This window comes from Ranitomeya imitator, chromosome 3, assembly GCF_032444005.1.
Source record: "Ranitomeya imitator isolate aRanImi1 chromosome 3, aRanImi1.pri, whole genome shotgun sequence".
Lineage (NCBI taxonomy): Eukaryota > Metazoa > Chordata > Amphibia > Anura > Dendrobatidae > Ranitomeya > Ranitomeya imitator.
The window spans coordinates 44,132,525-44,155,442 of NC_091284.1; the positions used below are offsets into that span (position 1 = coordinate 44,132,525).

General features: G+C 46.9%; 1 protein-coding gene across 2 annotated transcripts in view; it reads right to left on the reverse strand.

Annotated features, from left to right (window-relative positions):
* The window catches only part of URB1 (URB1 ribosome biogenesis homolog), a 158,766-nt gene that overhangs the window by 71,102 nt on the left and 64,746 nt on the right, over positions 1–22,918 (reverse strand). The window contains exons 22-26 of one of the 2 annotated variants that reach the window (XM_069760845.1): positions 16,091–16,925; positions 12,477–12,678; positions 9,309–9,540; positions 8,698–8,756; positions 8,196–8,389 (exon numbers count right to left, since the gene is read on the reverse strand). In XM_069760845.1, the coding sequence (XP_069616946.1) occupies positions 8,196–8,389; positions 8,698–8,756; positions 9,309–9,540; positions 12,477–12,678; positions 16,091–16,925 (1,522 nt within the window). Of the gene's footprint in view, positions 1–8,195; positions 8,390–8,697; positions 8,769–9,308; positions 9,541–12,476; positions 12,679–16,090; positions 16,926–22,918 lie in introns of both variants that reach the window. The other variant, XM_069760844.1, reaches the window with a different exon arrangement.

Genomic DNA, 22,918 nt, shown 5'->3' on the forward strand with positions numbered 1-22,918 from the left:
CTTCTTGCGACGCCGCCGTCTTGCTTTTTCATCGCTCCCCACACCGCGCTCCTGCCTCTCTGACCTGCGCACTGCAGTACTTTAATCTGCCCTCAACAGGACAGATATGTACACCTGCGCAGGAGCGCGGTGCGGGGAGCGACGAAAAGGCAAGAGGGCGACGTCGCCAAGAAGATGGGAGGTCCCAGACCCAGACCTGCAACACCCACTGGACCGGACCCCCGGGTGAGTATAATAAAACTTATTTTTCTTATCTTTTAGGTCAGATCGGGGGCGTATCTACCGTATTATAGAATGCTGTAGATAAGCCCTGAAAGACAGTGGCCGTATCTTATATCGGCCAAAACTGCTGACAGGTTCCTTTAAATAAAAATAAAAAATTGAAATCTTGCTATTTTCATACTGGGAAACTGGGGTTACTTTAGATTTAAGCTTCTTCTCCTTTCAGGAAGAGTTTCCAGCAGTTTCCTCATCAGAGGAAGATTACAATGACTGATAACAACTCTATATACAGTAGATAACACAGGATCCACCATTCACAATAGGTGATGTCACAGCTCACCTCCTCCTCCTGTACAATGACTGATAACACCTCTATATACAGTAGATAACAGGATCCATCATTCACAATAGGTGATGTCACAGCTCACCTCCTCCTCCTGTACAATGACTGATAACACCTCTATATACAGTAGATAACAGGATCCACCATTCACAATAGGTGATATCACAACTCCCCTCCTCCTGATGTACAATGACTGATAACACCTCTATATACAGTAGATAACACAGGATCCACTATTGACAATAGGTGATGTCACAGCTCTCCTCCTCCTCCTCCTGTACAATGACTGATAACACCTCTATATACAGTAGATAACACAGGATCCACCATTCACAATAGATGATGTCACAGCTCACCTCCTCCTGTACAATAACTGATAACACCTCTATATACAGTAGATAACCTATTGTGAATGGTGGATCCTATGTTATCTACTGTATATAGAGGTGTTATCAGTCATTGTACAGGAGGAGGTGAGCTGTGACATCATCTATTGTGAATGGTGGATCCTATGTTATGTCACAGCTCACCTCCTCCTCCTGTACAATGACTGATAACACCTCTATATACAGTAGATAACACAGGATCCACCATTCACAATAGGTGATGTCACAGCTCACCTCCTCCTCCTGTACAATGACTGATAACACCTCTATATACAGTAGATAACACAGGATCCACCATTCACAATAGGCGATATCACAACTCCCCTCCTCCTGTACAATGACTGATAACACCTCTATATACAGTAGATAACACAGGATCCACTATTGACAATAGGTGATGTCACAGCTCACCTCCTCCTCCTCCTGTACAATGACTGATAACACCTCTATATACAGTAGATAACACAGGATCCACCATTCACAATAGATGATGTCACAGCTCACCTCCTCCTCCTGTACAATGACTGATAACACCTCTATATACAGTGGATAACACAGGATCCTCGCTTCACAATAGGTAATTTTTTAAATGTTTTTCTTGCATTTGTTTTTGTGCTAAAAATATTTGTTGCATTTGGGTTTCATTAAAAACTTTGCAACATTTCGTTTGCTCCTATAGGCGAGCATGAAAAAAAAAAAAAAAGATCATCCCGGAAAAGCCCCTTTAAGGTAACGTTCACACTAGCGTTATGCTAGTGTGCGTCGGGTTAGCGTCGGGCGACGCAGCGGCGACGCACGCGTCATGCTCCCCTATGTTTAACATGGGGGACGCATGCGTTTTTGTTTGTTGCGCTGTGCGGCGCATGCGTCTTTTTTGCCGCAAGCGTCGGACCAAGAAAACGCAACAAGTTGCATTTTTCTTGCGTCCGATTTTCGGCAAAAAACGACGCATGCGTCGCAAAACGCAGCGTTTTGCCGCGTTTTTACGTGCGTTGTGTCGCCGACGCAGCGGCGCACAACGCTAGTGTGAACGTAGCCTAAGAGAGCGCTGCGATGATATCGGGCCTGTAGGGGTCGTGTGCGACATAAGAATTTGCTCTTTGGTGCCCCCGCAGGTTATGCTATGGTATAACAATGCATACATTTTTTTTTTGTTTTCCCTGCATACAGCTCTGCTCGGGAGACTCATTCCAGCAGTTTGTATATAATATTTTATAAAGCCCCAAAAACACCATGGTTACTTACTGGTAGCCGGTTTTTCCGGAGCCCATGACAGCACACCTGAGAGAGGGGATCCGCCCAGTCAGGACCGGAAACCTACTGAAATAAAAGGGCGGTACCTCTCCCTCGCTTCAGTTGGTTTTCCAGAGCATGAGAGGCCTCTTTGGTTAGTATACATGGTAATCCACCACCACATTATAATAATAACAAAAAACACCCAACTAAAAGTGCGCACCCAAGGGTGAAAAAAAGAAGGGAGGGAATATACAGGTGCTGTCATGGGCTCCGGAAAAACCGGCTACCAGTAAGTAACCATGGTGTTTTCCCGTCTCCCATGACAGCACACCTGAGAGATTTTTGGAGAAAGGAACACCTTAGGGAGGGACCACCGCTTCCAGCACCCTTCTACCAAAGGTAAGGTCAGTCGAGGAGGATAGATTCAGTCGGTAGTGCTTAAAAAAGGTAGATGGTGAGGACCAGGTAGCAGCCTTACATATTTGATCAAGCGATACCTCTGCATTTTCTGCCCAGGAAGTAGCTACGGCCCTGGTGGAGTGTGCCTTGATGCCCTCAGGGATCGGAACGCCACAAGCAGTATAGGATAAGCTAATGGCCTCTCTAATCCACCTGGCAATAGTACCTTTAGATACCCCATGACCTTTCCTGCTACCCTGGAAAGCTACGAACAGAGACTGATCCTTCCTCCACTGACTAGTTAAGGATATGTACTGTAACATAGACCTTCTTACATCAAGAGTGTGAAACCTCTCCTCACCTGGATTTTTTGGATTAACACAAAAAGAGGGTAACACAATTTCCTGACTCCTATGAAATTTAAGGACTACCTTAGGCAGGTAAGCCGGGTCTGGTCTTAGGACCACCCTGTCGTCATATATCTGAGTGTATGGGGGACAAATGGACAGGGCTTGCAAATCGCTCACTCTACGTGCGGACGTCAAGGCTACCAATAGCACTGTTTTTAGAGTGAGAAATTTAATTGATAATTCTTGCAAGGGTTCAAACGGTTTCTTAGTTAGAGCGTCTAACACGAGATTTAAATCCCAAGGAGGAATTTTTTGAATTACTACCGGTGTAGACCTACTACATGGTCTCCCGGTACCTACCTACACGCGACCTCCGATCCTCCCAAGACCTCCTTCTCTACTCCCCTCTCATCTCTTCTTCCCATAACCGCATCCAAGACTTCTCCCGTGCTTCCCCCATACTCTGGAACTCTCTACCCCAACACATCAGACTTGCGCCTACCATAGAAACCTTCAAAAAGAACCTGAAGACTCATCTCTTCCGACAAGCCTACAGCCTGCAGTGATCCTCAACCTACTGAACAGCCGTACAGCCAGCTCTTCCCTCTCCTAGTGTATCCTCACCCACCCCCTGCAGACTGTGAGCCCTCGCGGGCAGGGTCCTCCCTCCTTATGTACTCGTGTGCCTTGTTATCTGCTCATGTTTAATGTATTTGTCTATATTTGCCCCGTATTCACATGTAAAGCGCCATGGAATAAATGGCGCTATAAAAATGTATAATAATAATAATAATAACATGACCTAATGAAACGGGCCACCCATTTATTGGAAGCTAAATTGCAATGGTATAAAGCTCCTAACGCTGACACTTGGACCTTGAGTGTATTGGTAGCCAGGCCTAACTGTAAGCCTGCTTGAAGAAACTCCAAGATAGCACCCACAGGAGGCTCGTCCGACAAAGGTTGTCCTAGAAACTCTAGAAACCTCTTCCATGTCCTACCATAAATTTTTGATGTAATTGGCTTCCTGCTTTTCAACAGGGTGGAAACTAACCCTGGCGAGAATCCCTGTCTGCTCAGTAATGCCCTCTCAAATTCCAGGCTGCCAGATGGAAGCCCTTCACTTGAGAGTGGCATACTGGACCTTGGGTAAGCAGGTCCGGGACCTCTGGTAGGATCCATGGATCGGTTACCGACATTTGTCTCAGGAGAGAGAACCATGGCCTTTTCGGCCAGAATGGAGCAATCAGAATCACCCTTGCCTGCTCCGTCCTGATCTTCCTCACTACAACCGGAATTAATGCTATTGGTGGAAACACATAAGCGAGGCTGAACTCCCACGGTATTCGGAGGGCATCTACTGCAACCGGGTTCCCCCTCGGGTCTAGCGAACAGAACCTGTTCACCTTCCTGTTGTGAAGCGTGGCAAACAAGTCTATTACCGGTTCTCCCCAGGCCTGCACTATTTGTTGGAATACCCTGGGATTCAGTGACCATTCTCCTTGTCTTAGCTTTTTTCGACTTAAGTAGTCCGCCTTCGTGTTTTCGACCCCCTTTATGTGAAGAGCTGTGAGAGACAGTAGGTGAGATTCTGCTTACTGAAGAAGCGCCGATGTTGCCTTCATGAGTGAAGAGGATCTCGTTCCCCCCTGATGGTTGATATAGGCTACCACCGCGTAATTGTCGGACATTACTCTGGTATGGCGACCCTGAAGAATTGGAAGGAAATGTTTTACTGCCCTTTCTACAGCCCATAACTCTTTTATATTGGATGTTTGATGTTTTTCTGTATGGGACCAGGACCCCTGGACGGAAAGGGACCTCAGATGTGCACCCCATCCTGTGCCACTCGCGTCTGTTGTGATCACGTCCTGTATTGGAGTCAGCCACTGAACCCCTGAGCTCAAGTGATCCCTTACTGACCACCAGGTTAGGGAATCTCTGACGCGCATTGAGAGATGAATTTTTCCCTCTAAATGCCCTTTTAACAACCTCTGTGTTGACAGGACCTCCCACTGTAATTGCCTCAGGTGAAGTTGTGCCCATTTTACAGCGGGAATACAGGATGTTAGTGACCCTAACAGGGACATCGCCTTCCTTAGTGTCATCACAGGTTGATGTATTGCCAATTCTACAAGACTTTGAATTTTGAGAATTTTGTTCTCTGGCAGGAGACAGAGTTGACGCGTGGAATCCAGATTCAACCCCAGGAAGGATTGAACCTTCACTGGTGTTAATCTCGACTTGGCGACATTTACCTCCCAACCTAATATGGCTAGGGTCGTAGTCACTTCTTTTACTTGTGCAAGACAGTGATCCACTGATCTGCCTATTATTAGGAAGTCGTCTAGGTACGGGACGATGACTATGTCCCGGGAACGGAGGAAGGACATAACCTTTGACATCAGTTTTGTAAATATCCTTGGCGCTATTGATAGACCAAATGGAAGGGCGGCATATTGGTAGTGTTTGAGCTGACCCTGGACAAACACTGCCACCCTCAGGAATTTTTGATAGTCTTGATGAATTGGGACATGGTAGTACGCGTCCTTTAAGTCTATAGCTGCCATGAAGCAGTCTGGAAACAGCATCTTTATCGCTGAGCTTACCGACTCCATCTTGAAGGAGTAATTTTTTTATTGACCGATTTAGTTTTTTTAGGTTGACAATAGTCCTTAGTGAGCTATCTGGTTTTCGTATTAAGAAGAGAGGAGAATAAAACCCTTCTCCTTCCTCTACTTTTGGAACTTCTACTAGGACCTTTTTTAGAACTAGCCCCAATACCTCTGTTTCCAGAGCTAGCTGTTCTTCTGGAAGTTTCCTGCATGGTGTTAACACAAAAGTCTCTCGAGGTAGATGAATAAATTTTATTTTTAGTCCGTCGTTGACAACATCCAACGCCCATCGACTGGGGGAGATATTTAACCAGGCATGAAGGTAGTAAGAAAGCCTTCCCCCTACTTCTGGCATGGCGTCATTGGGGGGGGGGCTTTTTTGTGGATGTGGAGGGGCCCTTAAACATGTACCCTGATCCTTTCCTATCCCTATAATCCCAGTTTCTTCTATCTCCTGGGGGGCGACCTCTATTGAATTTTCCCCTCCGAAAATAAGGCCGTCTGATATCTACTGGGAAACGGGGAAAACCTTTCTTCTTGTCGCCAGCCTTTTCTAAAATGTCCTCTAGTTTCTGACCGAAGAGGAATTTGCCGTCGCACGGGATGGAACAGAGTCTATTTTTTGAGGGTAAGTCCCCTGGGCACCCTTTCAACCACAAGGCACGTCTTGCCGCGTTCGACAATCCTGCTGCCCTAGCTGCAAGTCTTACAGAGTCGGCTGAGGAATCCGCTATAAAGGCCGCTGCTCCTTGTGTCATTGCCATATTGGCTATGATTTCATCTCTCGGCACTCTAGACTTTAACTGATCTTCTAATTGTTGCAGCCAGACTATAAGGGAGCGGGCAACACATGTACTAGCTATTGCCGGCTTTAATCCTCCTGCGGCTGCCTCCCAGGTATGTTTTAAAAAAGCATCAGCCTTTTTGTCTAGAGGGTCTCGAAGGACACCTGCATCCTCCAAGGGTAGGGAAGATCTTTTAGAAGATCTGGCCACTGCACCATCAATTTTAGGGGCCTTATCCCATATTTCTGAATCCTTATCATCAAAAGGATAACGTCTCTTGGAGGCTGAGGGAAGACTACCCGACTTTTCTGGCTTTTTCCACTCCTTTTCTATAAGGTTTTTAACTCTATTATTTACAGGGAAGGTACGCTTCCTCTTATCCTCCAAACCACCAAACAGAACGTCCTCTACTGATCTGGACTCCTTCTCGTCCTTAAGGCCCATTGTAGCCCTAACAGATTTAACCAGTTTATCTGTATTTTCAGTCAGGAAGCATGGTCTGCCCCCAACGTCACTATCTGAAGAGGAGCCAGAGACCACAGAAGAGGATGAACCGGGAGACAGAGGTCCTTCTTGATATTCCTCATCAGATTGAGGGGTATCAGAATCTGGAACAGTCTCTAAGACCTTGCTCTTCTTTTTAAGGGCTGATTTTAAAGACCCTTTAACCTCTGCTCTAATCATGGCTCTGAGGCTAGTGGTAAAGTCAGGGGATTCATCCTGAATAGTTTTTTGAATGCAGTCTGCACAGAGGCTTTTCTGCCATTGGACTGCTAGCGGGGTTTTGCAGAGGGCACATTCTTTGTTCTTGGTTTTAGCACTAGACTTCCTCGGCGCCTGATAAGTAAGCAGAGATATGACGCCCATTAACACCATGTGACATTCACGAAGATCACTCACCACCCGCTGACACTCAAGGGTACCGGCTTTTGAGGCTGATCTGGAGTACGGACAACGTCCCTCCTAGAAGCTGAGGAGTCCTGCGATTTCCGATCCGGACGACTGCTGCTTCTCCTCCTAGTATGCTGGTGAGCAGACATGGCACCTGATAAGTTCTCCTGCTGCTGCTGCGGCTGTGGTGATGACTGATTTGAGTGTTGCTCAGTACAGTCCTCCATAGCTGAGCTCTGTACGTACGAGCACTTTTCTTGTGGATCCACACCCTTTTAAGGGGTGATCCACACTGCTCACCGCCTCTTCCGGTACTCTTTTTTGGCCCCTCCCCCACCTCTGCGCCCACCGGAGACCGCCAGGGGATTCCTGAGACGCCGCAGCGTTCGGTCATGGGCGCCGCCATCTTGGATCCGGCGCGCAGCAGCGACGTCACGAGGCCACGCCTACTCCCAGCGTGCCCCGCGCGCATCACTGCCGCGCACCCGGAAATCAGAGCCGGCGGCAGCAGAGGAGGAAGAGAGCGGCGTGACAGCCGCAGAAGAGCCCCAGGACTCCGGACCGCGCTGCCAACGCCCGCACGTGCGCTAAGGCCCCAGGACCCGCGAACGGCGCTTCCACCACCTGAAGGCCGGCTTACAGGCATTCTGCCTGTTCTTCCAGAGCCGGGACAGGAGTGGGTGAGTGGAATCTTCAATCAACGTACCGCCGTACATTCAGTACAAGGGTTCCCCTCAGGACAGGAAACCCAACTGAAGCGAGGGAGAGGTACCGCCCTTTTATTTCAGTAGGTTTCCTGTCCTGACTGGGCGGATCCCCTCTCTCAGGTGTGCTGTCATGGGAGACGGGAAAATATATGTATCCAAGTTCCTAAATTTGGAGAAGCCCTCCGCTCGGTATGGAGGATGAGAGTAGTAATCCATCCCCTATAGCGCTTATAATGTAACGCAGATAGTAAAAGTCTGGACCTCGAATGGCGCTGCCGCCGCTCTCCTCGTCTCTGGAGCGGAGGAAACTCGGCAGAAACAGGGAATGTTGTGTCACCATCATGTGGACGACCGGTAACTGCACCAAGGCCTCAGTACAGGGGCCGCCGGGGCCGTACCACTGCTCCACCCCAGCACGAAGAGCTTCCAGAAAAGCACAGTCCTGATAGCGAAACCTAAAACAAAGGATTTACAACTTTTAGAAAAGTGGACACAAAACTAGTCCTGTAAAGCTAATATAACAGATGGTAGAACTCGGCACTTTTTTATTTTTTTTTTTTACTTTTCTGTCGATGGAGCGGAGTCATGGCGTCTTTATTTTTATTTTTTTTAAGCATGACAAGCTGTAGTTTTTGATAGTACAATTTATAGACTTGTTTTGATCGTTTATTCCTGCATTTTATGTGGAAGGCGCGGCAAAAAAAAAAAAAAAAAAAAAACATTTCCAAAATGTCCTATGTGGACATAATAAAATGGGACTTACTTCAGTCCGCTCTTCACAAGGCTGTTCCATTCAGTCGGGACGTCTTCATTGATTAGAGGCTGCAAGAAGTGCTACAAGTAATATATAAATAAAAATCAGAGAGTCAATTTTGCGTAACCATTATTGATGAGCGAACGTGCTGGGATAAGGTGTTATCTCAGCATGTTCGGGTGCTGACCGAGAGTCTTTGGGGTGCTTGAACAATAAATTCGAGTCCCCGCGGCTGTTAGCTGCAACACATGCAGTGACGGGGACCCAAATATCTTTTTTGAGCACGCCGAAGCCACTCGGTCAGCACCCGAGCATGCTGAGATAACACCTTTTCCCAGCACGACCACTCACCATGTCTGGAATGTTTTGCAATGATTTTTGAGAAATTGTGGCAAAACAAACAAAAAAAAAAACACAACAAATTTCTGTAATAAAAGCAAATGTAAATACACCCTAGAAGGTCATCCATTAACCTTCTAAATAGCAATACATCAATTCCACCCATAAAACATTAAAAAAAAAAAAAAAAAACAGTCACATATAATCTATCCTAATGATGATAAAAAATAAATACAGAAAAATAAAAATTGGCACCGTGGTTCTTCCTGGCATTGTCCTACCATGAGATCCTTGAGACGAGAGAGCAGAGCCATCTCCTGTTCCGCTGCGGCTTCCTCCGGTGCGGCTTCCTCCGGTGCGGCTTCCTCCGGTGCGGCTTCCTCCGGTGCTTTATTGGCGCCATATGTGGCAGTCAGACACTTCATACAGGCTGCCAGGAGAGGCTTGTGCCAAGAAGAACCCTTCACCCCGGCACAGTCTGCAGCCTGCGATACACAGTCAGCTACAGCCCATCTGGAAGACGTTAATTAATTCAAAGAATTAGGACGGCGGAGAAGATCCAAGAACGACGATGAACACTTAAAGGCACGCTGATCTAACATGGAGTCTGATGTTGGGCAGGGTCCGGGCTCATGATCTCCATTATAGTTAACCCCTAAGGCGCTGTGTACGGGGCTGAGGTCCGGGCTCTGTGCGGCCACCGCTCATGTTCTTCCCACCAACCAGTGCCTGTATGGAGCTTGTGCACGAGGCACAGTCATGGGGAACAGAAGAGGGTCTTCCCGAAACTGCTCCCAAACAGCTGGAACAATTGTCAACAATGTCTTGTGTTTTCCTTCACTGGAACTAAAAGGCCGACCCCGATAACAAGCCCATAGCATTGTCCTCCTCCATCAAACTGTACAGCAGGCACTACGCCGTCAGGTGGGAAACATTCTCCTTCACCAAACCCAGACTGGCGCCTCAGACACCAGACAGAGAAGTGTGATCAGCTACTGCACAAACCACGTCTCCTCCAGAGTCCACTGGTGGTGGCTGTACACCACTCTATCCGACCATCGGCATTGTGCTTGGTGATGTAAGGCTGGAGCAGCTCCCGGCGGGGCGCAGTGTTTGTGCTGATGTTAATACCAGAGGAGGTCTGGATTCTGCAATTATGGAGTCAGCAGACGTCTCCGCTGTGTGGCTGAGCTGCTGAGGTTCCTTCCATCATTCAATATTGTCACTTACAGGTGATGGGGAAAATTCAGGAGAGAAACCATGTCATGCACGGACTTGTTACCCCAGTGGCTCCTATTACAAGACAAGACCCCGATGGCATCAGTGAGCTCTGCACCGCCAGCGGTCTGTCACATGGTAGTAATGGCAGACGGTGGTGGGGGTCAGAGGTGATACCCCAGGGGTCGGCGGTTACACACCAGGGCAGATGGGTTGGATATTATAGACTGGGGGTCGGAGCTTATACACCAGGGCAACTGGGTTGGGGGCCGGCGGTTATACCAGGGCAGTTGGGCTGGATATTATAGTCTGGGGGTCGGAGCTTATACACCAGGGCAGTTGGGTTGGATATTATAGACTGGGGGCCGTAGGTTATACACCAGGGCAGTTGGGTTGGATATTATAGACTGGGGGCCGGAGCTTATACACCAGGGCAGTTGGGTTGGATATTATAGACTTGGGGCCGGAGATTATACACCAGGGCAGTCTGGTCGGATATTATAGAGTGGGGGCCGGCGGTTATACACCAGGGCAGTTGGGTTGGATATTATAGACTGGGGGTCGGAGCTTATACACCAGGGCAGTTGGGTTGGATATTATAGACTGGGGGCCGGAGGTTATACACCAGGGCAGTTGGGTTGGATATTATAGACTGGGGGCCGGAGCTTATACACCAGGGCAGTTGGGTCGGATATTATAGACTGGGGGCCGGAGCTTATACACCAGGGCAGTTGGGTTGGATATTATAGACTGGGGGTCAGAGCTTATACACCAGGGCAGTTGGGTTGGATATTATAGACTGGGGGCCGGAGCTTATACACCAGGGCAGTTGGGTCGGATATTATAGACTGGGGGCAGGAGCTTATACACCAGGGCAGTTGGGTTGGATATTATAGACTGGGGGCCGTAGGTTATACACCAGGGCAGTTGGGTTGGATATTATAGACTGGGGGCCGGAGGTTATACACCAGGGCAGTTGGGTTGGATATTATAGACTGGGGGCTGGTGGTTTTACACCAGGGCAGTTGGGTTGGATATTATAGACTGGGGGTCAGAGCTTATACACCAGGGCAGTTGGGTTGGATATTATAGACTGGGGGCCGGAGGTTATACACCAGGGCAGTTGGATTGGATATTATAGACTGGGGGCCGGAGGTTATACACCAGGGCAGTTGGGTTGGATATTATAGACTGGGAGCCGGAGGTTATACACCAGGGCAGTTGGGTTGGATATTATAGACTGGGGGTCGGAGCTTATACACCAGGGCAGTTGGGTTGGATATTATAGACTGGGGGCCGGAGCTTATACACCAGGGCAGTTGGGTTGGATATTATAGACTGGGGGCCGGAGCTTATACACCAGGGCAGTTGGGTCGGATATTATAGACTGGGGGCAGGCGGTTATACACCGGGGGGCAGCGGAACTGAAGGACAAACCTGAATTTGATGATTAAGAAGAGTGTCAGATATTTTTGTCCACATAGTACACATTTCCTAATCTTCAGCCCTCTCTAGCTTACACTGGGTCAATCTCCATCTCTCGCTCTCTCATTAAAGATTATTTAACACAAATAACATTTATTTTCATGAAAACTCGTGTACTGAAGTGCAACAATCAGCAGCCAACAGGGCTGCCAGCAGGGTAAGAACAGACGGCGCCCACAGCTGCCACCTTAGCACTGTACTGGCAACAGACTGACTAATAAGTGGAAACTGGAGCGTTTCTCCGAATCTGTGAGACTTGTTACAGGACATGGTGTTTGGGCAATGTGGACCTGATACATTGAGCAGCTCGACACCTAATGAAAATTTACAAGTACATTTAAGCCATTTGCACATAGCAGAAAAACAGTATGGCTGCTTGCTTTTGTCAGCTATTTGGGGTCTACCAGCTTTCTTAGGGTGCTCAGACCCACAACATTCAAGTTGGAGTTAAGAGGGGCAGGAGGCAGCAGAGAGATGAATTCACTGTATGGATCCGTAACATGTAGCCACTTTCTGACCTCTGTGACCACCACTGATCCGGAGAACGAAGGGGCCGCAGTGCAGATTTAGTGCTGAGAATTTAGGACTGCTCGAAAAATCCGCACACTACCCCGTTACTTCCGGGAGCCCCACATAGAATGTCCAGCCACCACTGCTTTCAGGATGGGTGGTCACCTACACTTTCGAGAAGCGATGACTTTTAATGAAGGGAATGAACATTTATGTCCGTCACACCAGACACTTACTTCTCATAAGAAGGCGGCTGAGCCAAGACCCCGGGAAGCTCGTCAATCAGTTTCTCCAGCTCACGCTTTTCAGCCACGGTGACCAATTTGGAGAGCACAGCCATGTGTTCTGCCGTCCGCTCAGAGGTTTCGGTCATTAGCGCCTCCTGCACCAGCCTGTCCCAGAAAGCTTTCTTCAGCACCAGGAGGACAGCGGACGACACTGAAAGTGAAAGGCAAAATATTTAACATCTATATTTCATTTATAGGCAGAAGGCTACATCAAGTACAGTTGAAACCAGAAGTTTCCATCCACTATATAAAAGGACACATCTGCAGGTTATTCTCATTATCTGACATGAAATCAGAATAAACCTTTCCTGTTTTAGGTCAGTTAGGATTACCATAATTATTAATGTTTGCCAAATGCCAGAATAATGAGAGAGAGAGAGAGAATGTTGTAAGGCATTTTTATTACTTACTGCAAATGTCAAAAGTTTACATACACTAAGATTACTATGCCTTTAAACAATTCTGGACTGCTCATATGATGATGTCATGTGTTTTGAAAGATTCTGATAGGTTTTTTGGCAACATCTAAGTTAAATAGAGACATCTGCGAATGTATTTTCATGTACACCTGAAACATACTGATTCTTTGTGTAGCATCATGGGAAAGTCTAAAGAAATCAGCCAAGATATCAGGAAGAGAATTGTGGACTTGCACAATTCTGGCTCATCCTTGGGTACAATTTCAAGATACCTAAAGGTGCAATTATATGCAAGTAGAAACAATATGGGAGTGTCCAGCCATCATACCGCTCAGGAAGGAGATGGGTTCTGTGTCCCAGGGATGAACGTGCCTTCGTCCGACATGTGGATATCAACCCAAGGATAAAAGCAAAAGACCTTGTGAAGATGATGGCGGAAGCTGGTAAGATTGTGTCAATATCCACAGTGAAACGAGTATTGTATCAACATGGAATGAAAGGACCCTCTGCCAGGAAGAAGCCATTACTCCAAAAGAAACATAAAGCCAGATTAATGTTTGCAAATGCGCACAGGAACAAAGACCTTAAAGGGACTCTGTCACCCCTAAAATCGAAGATAAGCTAAGCCCACCAGCATCAGGGGCTTATCTACAGCATTCTGTATTGCTGTAGATAAACCCCCGATGTATCCTGAAAGGTAAGAAAAAGAGGTTAGATTATACTCACCCAGGGGCGGTCCTGCTGCAGTCCGATCCAATGGGCATCGCGGTCCGGGGCCTCCCATCTTCATAAAATGACGTCCTCTTCTTGTATTCACACTGCGGCTCTGGCGCAGGCATACTTTGTCTGCCCTGTTGAGGGCAGAGCAAAGTACTGCAGTGCGCAGGGCCTCTCAGACCTTTCCTGGCACCTGCGCACTGCAGTACTTTGCTCTGCCCTCAATAGGTCAGACAAAGTACGCCTGCAGCGGAGCCGCAGAGTGAATACAAGAAGAGGACGTGATCGTATGAAGATAGGAGGCCCCGAACCGTGACACCCATCGGACCGGACAGGGACCGCCCCTGGGTGAGTATAATATAACCTGTTTTTCTTATCTTTCAGGATACATCGGGGGCTCATCTACAGCATTCCAGAATGCTTGGGCGGAAATGCGTCTTCCACATGGACAATGACCTGAAGCATACTGCCAAAATGGTAAAGTGGCTTAGGGATCACAAAGTCAATGTTTTGTAGCGGCCATTACAAAGCCCTGATCTCAATCTTATTGAACATTTATTGGTAAAGCTGAAAAGACCGGCGGTGCGAGCAAGGCGACCTACAAACCTGGATCAGTTACACCAGTTTTGTGATGAGGAATGGGCCCAAAATCTGACCAACTATTGTGAGAAGCTTGTGGGAGGATATTCCAAATGTTTGACCCAAGTCATTCATTGTAAGGCCAATGGTACCAAATACTAATGAAATATATGTAAACTTTTGCCTTTGCAGCAAGTAATAAAAATGCCTTAACACATTCTCTCATTATTCTGGCATTTGGCAAATATTAATAATTATGGTAATCCTAACTGACCTAAAACAGGAAAGGTTTATTCTGAGTTAATGTCATATATTGAGAAAAACATGTATATGTGTCTTTTTATATAGTGGATGGAAACTTCAGGTTTCAACAATACCTACAGGACATTAACATGGCTAGGTCATCAATACCCAAGTCCCGGATAACCCCTTTAAGGAGACTGCTTGTAAAAAGAGCAAAGTGCATCTCAAGAACTGAGGGATTTTGAATTCTACTGTGTACTGTACCTTGCCTAGGTTACCAGCCACCCCTGCAGTCCATCAGAGATGGCTGGTATCCTAGGCAAGGAGCATAATCTTTGGACGTTCTCTGCTATGCAGCTTGCAATCGCTGCTCTCAAGTCGGCTGGATCTGGTCTGATTCAGAGTCACTGCGCTCCTCCGATGCAGGCAACGCTGCCTCTACTTCACATATGGGGGAGCACACAGTTCAGTTTGGGCTAGCCTCTATGAAGTATACAGTCCTTATAACTAGGTATATATATTTTTTCTTTTTACAATTATTTTTTTTAGGTTTGTCCATTTTATTACTTTACAAATTAGCTCAAAGAAAAGAAAAAACGCACATACACCTACCGACCCTCCGCCGCTGTTCGACACAGCTGTCAGTGTCACCCATCGGTGTACTGGCTTCTTCTTTCGATGGTGGAATAGCAGTTAACCACTGAATCCAATGAGCAGCCGTTGATAGGCTGCAGTGGTCTTGTTTGTCCAAGGTGTAAACGAGATCTTGGATTGAACATGACCGTTGCAGTCATTTAATGGTCACCATTTTACTGCAGTGGTCACATGCAGACCAGAAGCAGTAAAAAGGCTCGATATTTTTTATATTTTTTTCGCCCGTCAGACAGCCGCAGTTCCCACACTGTCAAAAGACAGCGCAAGAGCAGCTGTGATCTGAGGTATAAAGTTCACCTCCATGGATATTGCCCCCTTCCCAGCAAAATCCACGGCACCTTACCAGCCTGAGAATACCAGCCCCCAGCTGTCTGGTTTAGAAAGACTGGTTGTCAAAAATGGGGGGTACCTCACGCAGTTTTTTTTAAATTTATTTAAATAATTCAAAAATACGGGGTGACCCAGGCTGTTTTTTAATTTTTTTTTTTTTTTAATTATTTAGATATTTACAGCGGCTAATGAATACTCCCATCAGCCTATCCTGCACTCACTGTTATTGGCGGCAGCAGGTGGCAGCTGATGGGAGTGGTTATCCCATCAGCTGAGACCATTGACCGGTGGTGAACTTTATACCTCTGATCACAGCAGCGCGCTTACGCCGTCTTCTGACAGCGTGGGAACCGCAGCTCTCTGACCGGCAGTGATGATTTCACGATCAGAAGTGGTGTTTGCCGTGCTGTCATGCACATGACAGCGCAACAAACACCCGGTGTTCAGGAAGCCGAACCCGAACAGTAACACGGATTCCTGGTGAAGTCCGTGTTCGGTGTCTGTGTCCGAACAGTTAATTGTTCAGGTTCACCCATCTCTAGCGGGAAGAGGATAAAGAGAAAGCAGCACAAGAAAATATGGCTTCCTTGAACTGGTAAAAGTCCTTGCCTTAAGATTTACCTTTAGTGAGCTTTGTAAACTGGAAATGACCCATGGTCTTCAAGTAGACATTGATGAATGTCAAACAAGTCGCCATCTTCTTTCTCAAGACCTTCTCTCTTCCAGGATGGAGACACCAGAGCTCAAACTGCAGCCTGTGTGTTTTGTTGTGCTCCACCAAGAGACCAGCAATGGCCAGAGAAGATTTGTTCATCTTACTAAGACAGTGTGTAAGCGTGCCAACCTCGACCACATGTGACAAGGAGGGTTCTCTCTGCAGAACATCAATGAGGACCATCTCTAGGTCAGACCCAGCCGACGTTGACAACAGATGGCTAACTCCTCTTGTATGCTCCACCAAGAAGGTCAGATCCTCCTGACATTGTTTCCTTCGGTGGCTATCATTGAGAAGTTGCACCAGAATTGTGCCATAGATGGTCAATGTTTGATCGGAGGAGTCATCATCGAACCCAAGAAGAAATTCTTCAGGAAGTTTCAAGAGGACCAGAGTCATTTCATTCACCTGAAGAGTGTCCATGTAAGGATGCAAATACTGCAAAGCTGCCAGGGAAGGAGGCACCTTAGATGGAGACTTTTTGGGGCTTTCAAGTACTTTAAGGACACTAACAGAGATGGCATCAAAATATTTTGCTACTAGATGCAGATTGTTGCTCTGTTGTAGCAGAGGGGCGCTGGATTTCAGTAAGTGAATTAAACCCTGGCTAAGGTGAGAGGATAGCAGCTTAGCAGAGATGGGGTTCAGGCTGTGCATGGGTGCAGACTGGCGGTCCGAGGCCAAGAACCAACCTTCCAAAACAGGATGTTTGAAAATTACAGAAAGCATGGCGTCCAAGACCTGAAAAAAAAAAAATAAATAAAAACATACACAAGAACAGCTTTAAAACAATTACAATAACAGATGCGGATTAAAGAAAAATAAAAACTAGAATTTAAATGTTCTGGTCTTATACAAGTAATGTTTAAGGGGGTCATCTAAAACCTCACCACCATCCTCCCTTCCCGCCTCCAAAAAAAAAAAAATAAAAATGCACCGGTCTTGATTAATTACCCCCTCATGTTTTATAGGATTATTCCCATGCTCAGAGATGAATATTGCCAGACTAGATGGTGGCCCGATTCTAACGCATCGGGTATTCTAGAATATGCATGTCCACGTAGTATATTGCCCAGCCATGTAGTATATTGCCCAGTCACGTAGTATATTGCAAAGTCACGTAGTATATTGCCCAGTTACTTAGTACAGGGTGGAGCGCGGTAATTTGCTTTTTTGCACTGCATGCTGTGGCGGCACTCTCGGTCGAAGAGAGGGGAGAGTGGGTGTGGCTTACAGTGGCTGATGGGAGATTTGTATTCCTCTGCCTTTCAGTTGCCATCATGCAGTGGACACGTGAGGAGAGGTCATTTTGTGTTGAAGCGTATTTTTCAAATGCCCACTCGATCATTGCAGTGCAGCGTGCTTTTCGTTTACAATTCGCTGTTCCTCCACGCGGACGTGTTCCTTGACGGCAATCAATTGTAAATTGGGTGAATGCATTCAGAACAGCAGGGAATGTGTCATGTGTACGAAGGGGACCTGAGAGAAGGATTACAACACCACAAAACATCGAGAGAGTTAGAGCAGCAGTACTGCAATCTCCAAAACGCTCTGCTCGGAAGCAATCATTTGCTCTTGGCATTTCAAGACGTTCTCTCCACCGGATTCTTCATGATGAACTGAATTTTCACCCGTATAAAATGTGCGTGGTCCAACATTTGTCAGCATGGGACTATTTGACACGGCGGACCTCTTGTGAAGACATGTTAGCAACGATACCCCGTGACGCAATTGTGTTTTTTTTCTGATGAGGCACATTTTCACCTCTGTGGGTGTGTAAACAAACAAAATATGCGTTACTGGAGTGAAACAAACCCCAGAGAAGTTCACGAGAGACCTCTGCATTCGGACCGCGTCACTGTGTGGTGCGCCATATCACGAGTAGGCATCATTGGTCCTTACTTTTTTCAGGATAATGGTCGTGCCATAACTGTGAACTCCGAACGGTACTTGTCTATGATACAGGATTATTTTCAGCCGGCTCTTGAGGCAATGGAACTAGAGGATACATGGTTCCAACAGGATGGTGCCACTGCACACACAGCGAGGGTTACCATGAATTGTTTGAGGCAAATGTTTCCTGGACGGCTTATCTCTTTGAGGGGAGATGTGAACTGGCCAGCACGCTCACCAGATTTAGCCCCATGCGATTTTTTCCTTTGGGGTTACCTGAAGTCTAAGGTGTTTATCAACCGTCCCAACACCTTGGAAGACCTAAGGAACAATATTGAAGCTGAAATTGGCAGAATACCAGTGGACATGCTTGTTAGAGTTCATGAAAACTTCAGAAAACGTATGCAGCAGTGTGTGGATAGCGAAGGTCGACATTTGCCAGATACACTATTTAAAACCATGTAATTTAAAAATTCCATTACTGTTCAGTATTCAGTAATTTTTTTATTTCATTCCCAAATCAGCAAATTACCGCGCTCCACCCTGTATATGGCCCAGTGACGTAGTATATTGCCCAGTGACGTAGTATACAGCACAGAGCCATGTAGTATATTGCCCAGTTACGTAGTATATTCTCTCTCTCTTCTGGTATTTTTCCCTCCTCATTTAAGCATGCCATCATACATCCATTACTTAAAAAACCATCCCTCGACCAAAACTATGCCACTAAATATAGACCTGTCTCTAATCTCCCCTTCATCCCCAAACTCCTGGAACGCCTGGTCCACTCCCGTCTTACCAGCTATCTCTCAGATAACTCTTTTCTTGACCCTCTTCAATCTGGCTTCCGCTATTTACACTCTACTGAAACTGCCCTCACTAAAGTCTCTAATGACCTACTAACAGCTAAATCTACTGGTCACTACTCCATGCTAATTCTCTTGGATCTCTCCGCAGCTTTCGACACTGTGGATCATCAGCTCCTCCTCACTATGCTCCGCTCCATGGGCCTCAAGGACACCGTTCTCTCCTGGTTCTCCTCCTATCTCTCTCACCGATCCTTCACTGTATCTTTTGCTGGTTCCTCCTCCTCTCACCTTCCCCTTACTGTATGGGTTCCTCAAGGATCAGTCCTAGGCCCCCTCCTCTTCTCTTTGTATACTGCTCCTATTGGACAAACAATCAGTAGATTTGGTTTCCAGTACCATCTCTATGCTGACGACACCCAATTATACACTTCTTCTCCTGATATCACACCTGCCTTTCTAGAAAACACCAGTGATTGTCTTACCGCTGTCTCTAACATCATGTCCTCCCTCTATCTGAAACTGAACCTGTCAAAAACAGGATTTTTGGTTGCTTACCGTAAAATCTGTTTCTCGGAGCCTTCATTGGGGGACACAGGAACCATGGGTGTATGCTGCTGCCACTAGGAGGCTGACACTATGCAAATAAAAAAGTTAGCTCCTCCTCTGCAGTGTACACCCCACCGACAGGAAGTAGGATATTCAGTTAGTGAGAAAGCAGTAGGAGAAGCAACGTGTAAAAGAGAAAGAATAATAATAATAATAATAAACTTTATTTATATAGCGCCAACAAATTCCACGGCGCTTCACAGATCAACAGTTTCAAACACTCAAAGAGTGTTCAAAGAACTCAAACGTATACAGTAAACAGCTGTTCAACTTGGGAGGGTGCTGTGTCCCCCAATGAAGGCTCCGAGAAACAGATTTTACGGTAAGCAACCAAAAATCCTGTTTTCTCTATCGCCTTTCATTGGGGGACACAGGAACCATGGGACGTCCCAAAGCAGTCCCTGGGGTGGGAACAGCTGAAAAACTCCCTTCAGGTCGGAGGAATCACCACTGCCGCCTGCAAGATCCTTCCGCCTAGGCTGGCAACTGCCGAAGCGTAGGTATGGAGCTTATAACCCCTTGGCAAAGGAGTGACCGGAACACTAGGTTGCCACCTAGCAAAGATTTTTTCAAACTGAGTGTTTTTGGTTTTACTATTCTCTTTTGTGTCTTCAGGTTTCTTGGTGGTGTGTGAACATGATCATACAGACTTGTTCACTGTGCAAGTAGCCCATGTGTTCCTGTTTCCATAATTGTTCTCTTGTGTCTACAAGACTGGGGAGTTCCACCACTCCTCTTGGGCTATCTGCACAAAAGCTGTTCTACCCTGTATGCACACATGGATTTTTCCTCTCTGAACCCTGTTCACACAGGTTATATACAGATGATCAGGTTTTTAAATACATCAGATAGGGATTGCATACATTAGTTAGGACTGCTCTGATAAGGGTATACCGTGAAGATTGGTAGAGCAGCTTAGTATACATTTTTTGCAAAAAACGTATCAACCAAATACCCTGTTTTTTACATCTTTTACTAGCACTTGCGGATTACTGCAACATTTTTTCAAACTGAGTGTTTTTGGTTTTACTATTCTCTTTTGTGTCTTCACCTAGCAAAGATGTAGGGCGGATGCCCCAGGGTGTACCGCCCAGGAGGCGCCAACTGCCCAGAGCAGAGGGAGGAGTCACTCTGTTCTTGATCCGATGAGCCTCCAGAATGGCAGGTCTGATCCAGAGAACAATCGTAACCTTGGAAGCCGGCAGGCCTCTTGGCGTACCGTCTGGAATGACAAAAAGACAGTCCGTCTTCCTAAAGAAGGCGGCCCTAGACAAATAGATCCTCACCGCCCTGACCAGGTCTAGTCTGTTCAGAGAACGCCCCAGAGAATCGATCGGAGCAGGACAAAGGTGGGAAGGACTATCTTATTCAAGTAAAAGGAGGACACCACCCTGGGAAGAAAAGGCGACGAAGGCCGTAAAACTACCCTATCCTGGTGAAAAACCAAGGGGCGACAGGAGAGAGCCACCAACTCCGAGATGCGTGGAGATGGCCACCAGCAAAGCCACCTTGCAGGACAGAGCAGACAGTGAGGCTCATGGAGAGGCTCAAGGGAGAAAGTCCACCGAGCCTCCAGAACAAGACTGAGGTCCCAGGGATCCACGGAAGTGTGGTACGAGGGAGCCGCATGCGCTACTGAAGAAAGGTTCTGATCTGAGGACGGGACGGATATAAATCTTCGTACCGTGATAGCCAGTAGCGAAGGACCTCTGAAAAGGGACTTCAGAAAAAGGATGGAAAGGGTTGCTATCTGACCCTTTAGAAAACGAAGGGCAAGGCCAGCATCAAGTCCCGCCTAGAGAGAACGGCCAAAAAGGAAGGTTTCGACAGCAAAGCTGTTAACTTGAGAAATACTCACCTCAACTTCCCACGTCGATACTAACCTGAAGAGGAATGAGACGTCCAGGGAGCTGATGGACGTCCTCGTCTCCTCCAACCGACAGGCTCTGGAAGGCGAGTGGGTGGGGGACGGAGCCAGGACCGGACTTCTGAGCACGCTGGTGTGCCAGGATCATGGTCCTGCTAAGGGATCTATGAGGATACGGGGTGGCAGTACACGCCGTACTCATAGTCCGTATTGTGGGACTACAGGTGTGACTGTTCACCCTGTATCCCCTCCGAAGACCTGAAAAAGAAACGACGCACATTGAGGTAGATAAGGGTCTAATGAAAGACCCGTGTCCACCTCCTACTGACACTAAGCTAAACTGAATATCCTACTTCCTGTCGGTAGGGTGTACACTGCAGAGGAGGAGCTAACTTTTTTATTTGCATAGTGTCAGCCTCCTAGTGGCAGCAGCATACACCCATGGTTCCTGTGTCCCCCAATGAAAGGCGATAGAGAAAACTGAACTCCTCGTGTTTCCTCCCTCTACTAACCTACCTTTGCCTGACATCGCCATCTCCATGTGTGGTTCCACCATTACTCCCAAACAACATACCCACTGCCTTGGGGTCATACTTGATTCTGAGCTTTCCTTCACCCCCCACATCCAATCACTGGCTCGCTCTTCTTATCTGCACCTCAAAAACATTTCTAGAATTCGCCCTTTTCTTACTTTCTACTCTGCAAAAACTCTTACTGTTTCACTCATTCTTTCTCGTCTGGACTATTGTAACTCTATCCTCCCTCTTACCAAAATCTCCCCTCTCCAATCTGTCCTGAATGCTGCAGCCAGGATCATATTCCTCACCAACCGTTATTCCGATGCCTCTACCTTGTGCCAGTCATTACACTGGTTACCCATCCACTCCAGAATCCAGCACAAACTTATTACCCTCATCCACAAAGCTCTCCATGGCTCAGCACCACCCTACATCTCCTCGCTGGTCTCAGTCTACCACTCTACCCGTGCCCTCCGTTCTGCTAATGACCTGACGTTAACATCTTCAATAATCAGAACCTCCCACTCCAAGACTTTTCACGTGCTGCGCCAATTCTGTGGAATGCACTACCCAGGTTGACTAATCCCCACAGTTTTAAGCGTGACCTAAAAACTAATTTGTTCAGACTGGCCTACCTCCTCAACGCATTAACCTGACTATCCCTGTGTGGCCCATTCAAAAAACTTAAACCATAATCAGGTTCCTCACATCATGTTCTCATACACTTCATGTAGTTAATAGCCCTCGTTGTCTGTACTGTTACATATTTGGGCTTATAACCGGTTCATGAGCATTACATGAACACCTGAGCCTTACACTATGGCTGGTCCAAACAACGAAAGCAATTGTTACCATCCACCTCTCGTGTCTCCCCTTTTTCCTCATAGTTTGTAAGCTTGTGAGCAGGGCCCTCATTCCTCTTGGTATCCGTTTTGAACTGTGATTATTGTTATGCTGTAATGTCTATTGTCTGTACAAATCCCCTCTATAATTTGTAAAACGCTGCGGAATATGTTGGCGCTATATAAATAAAATTACCGT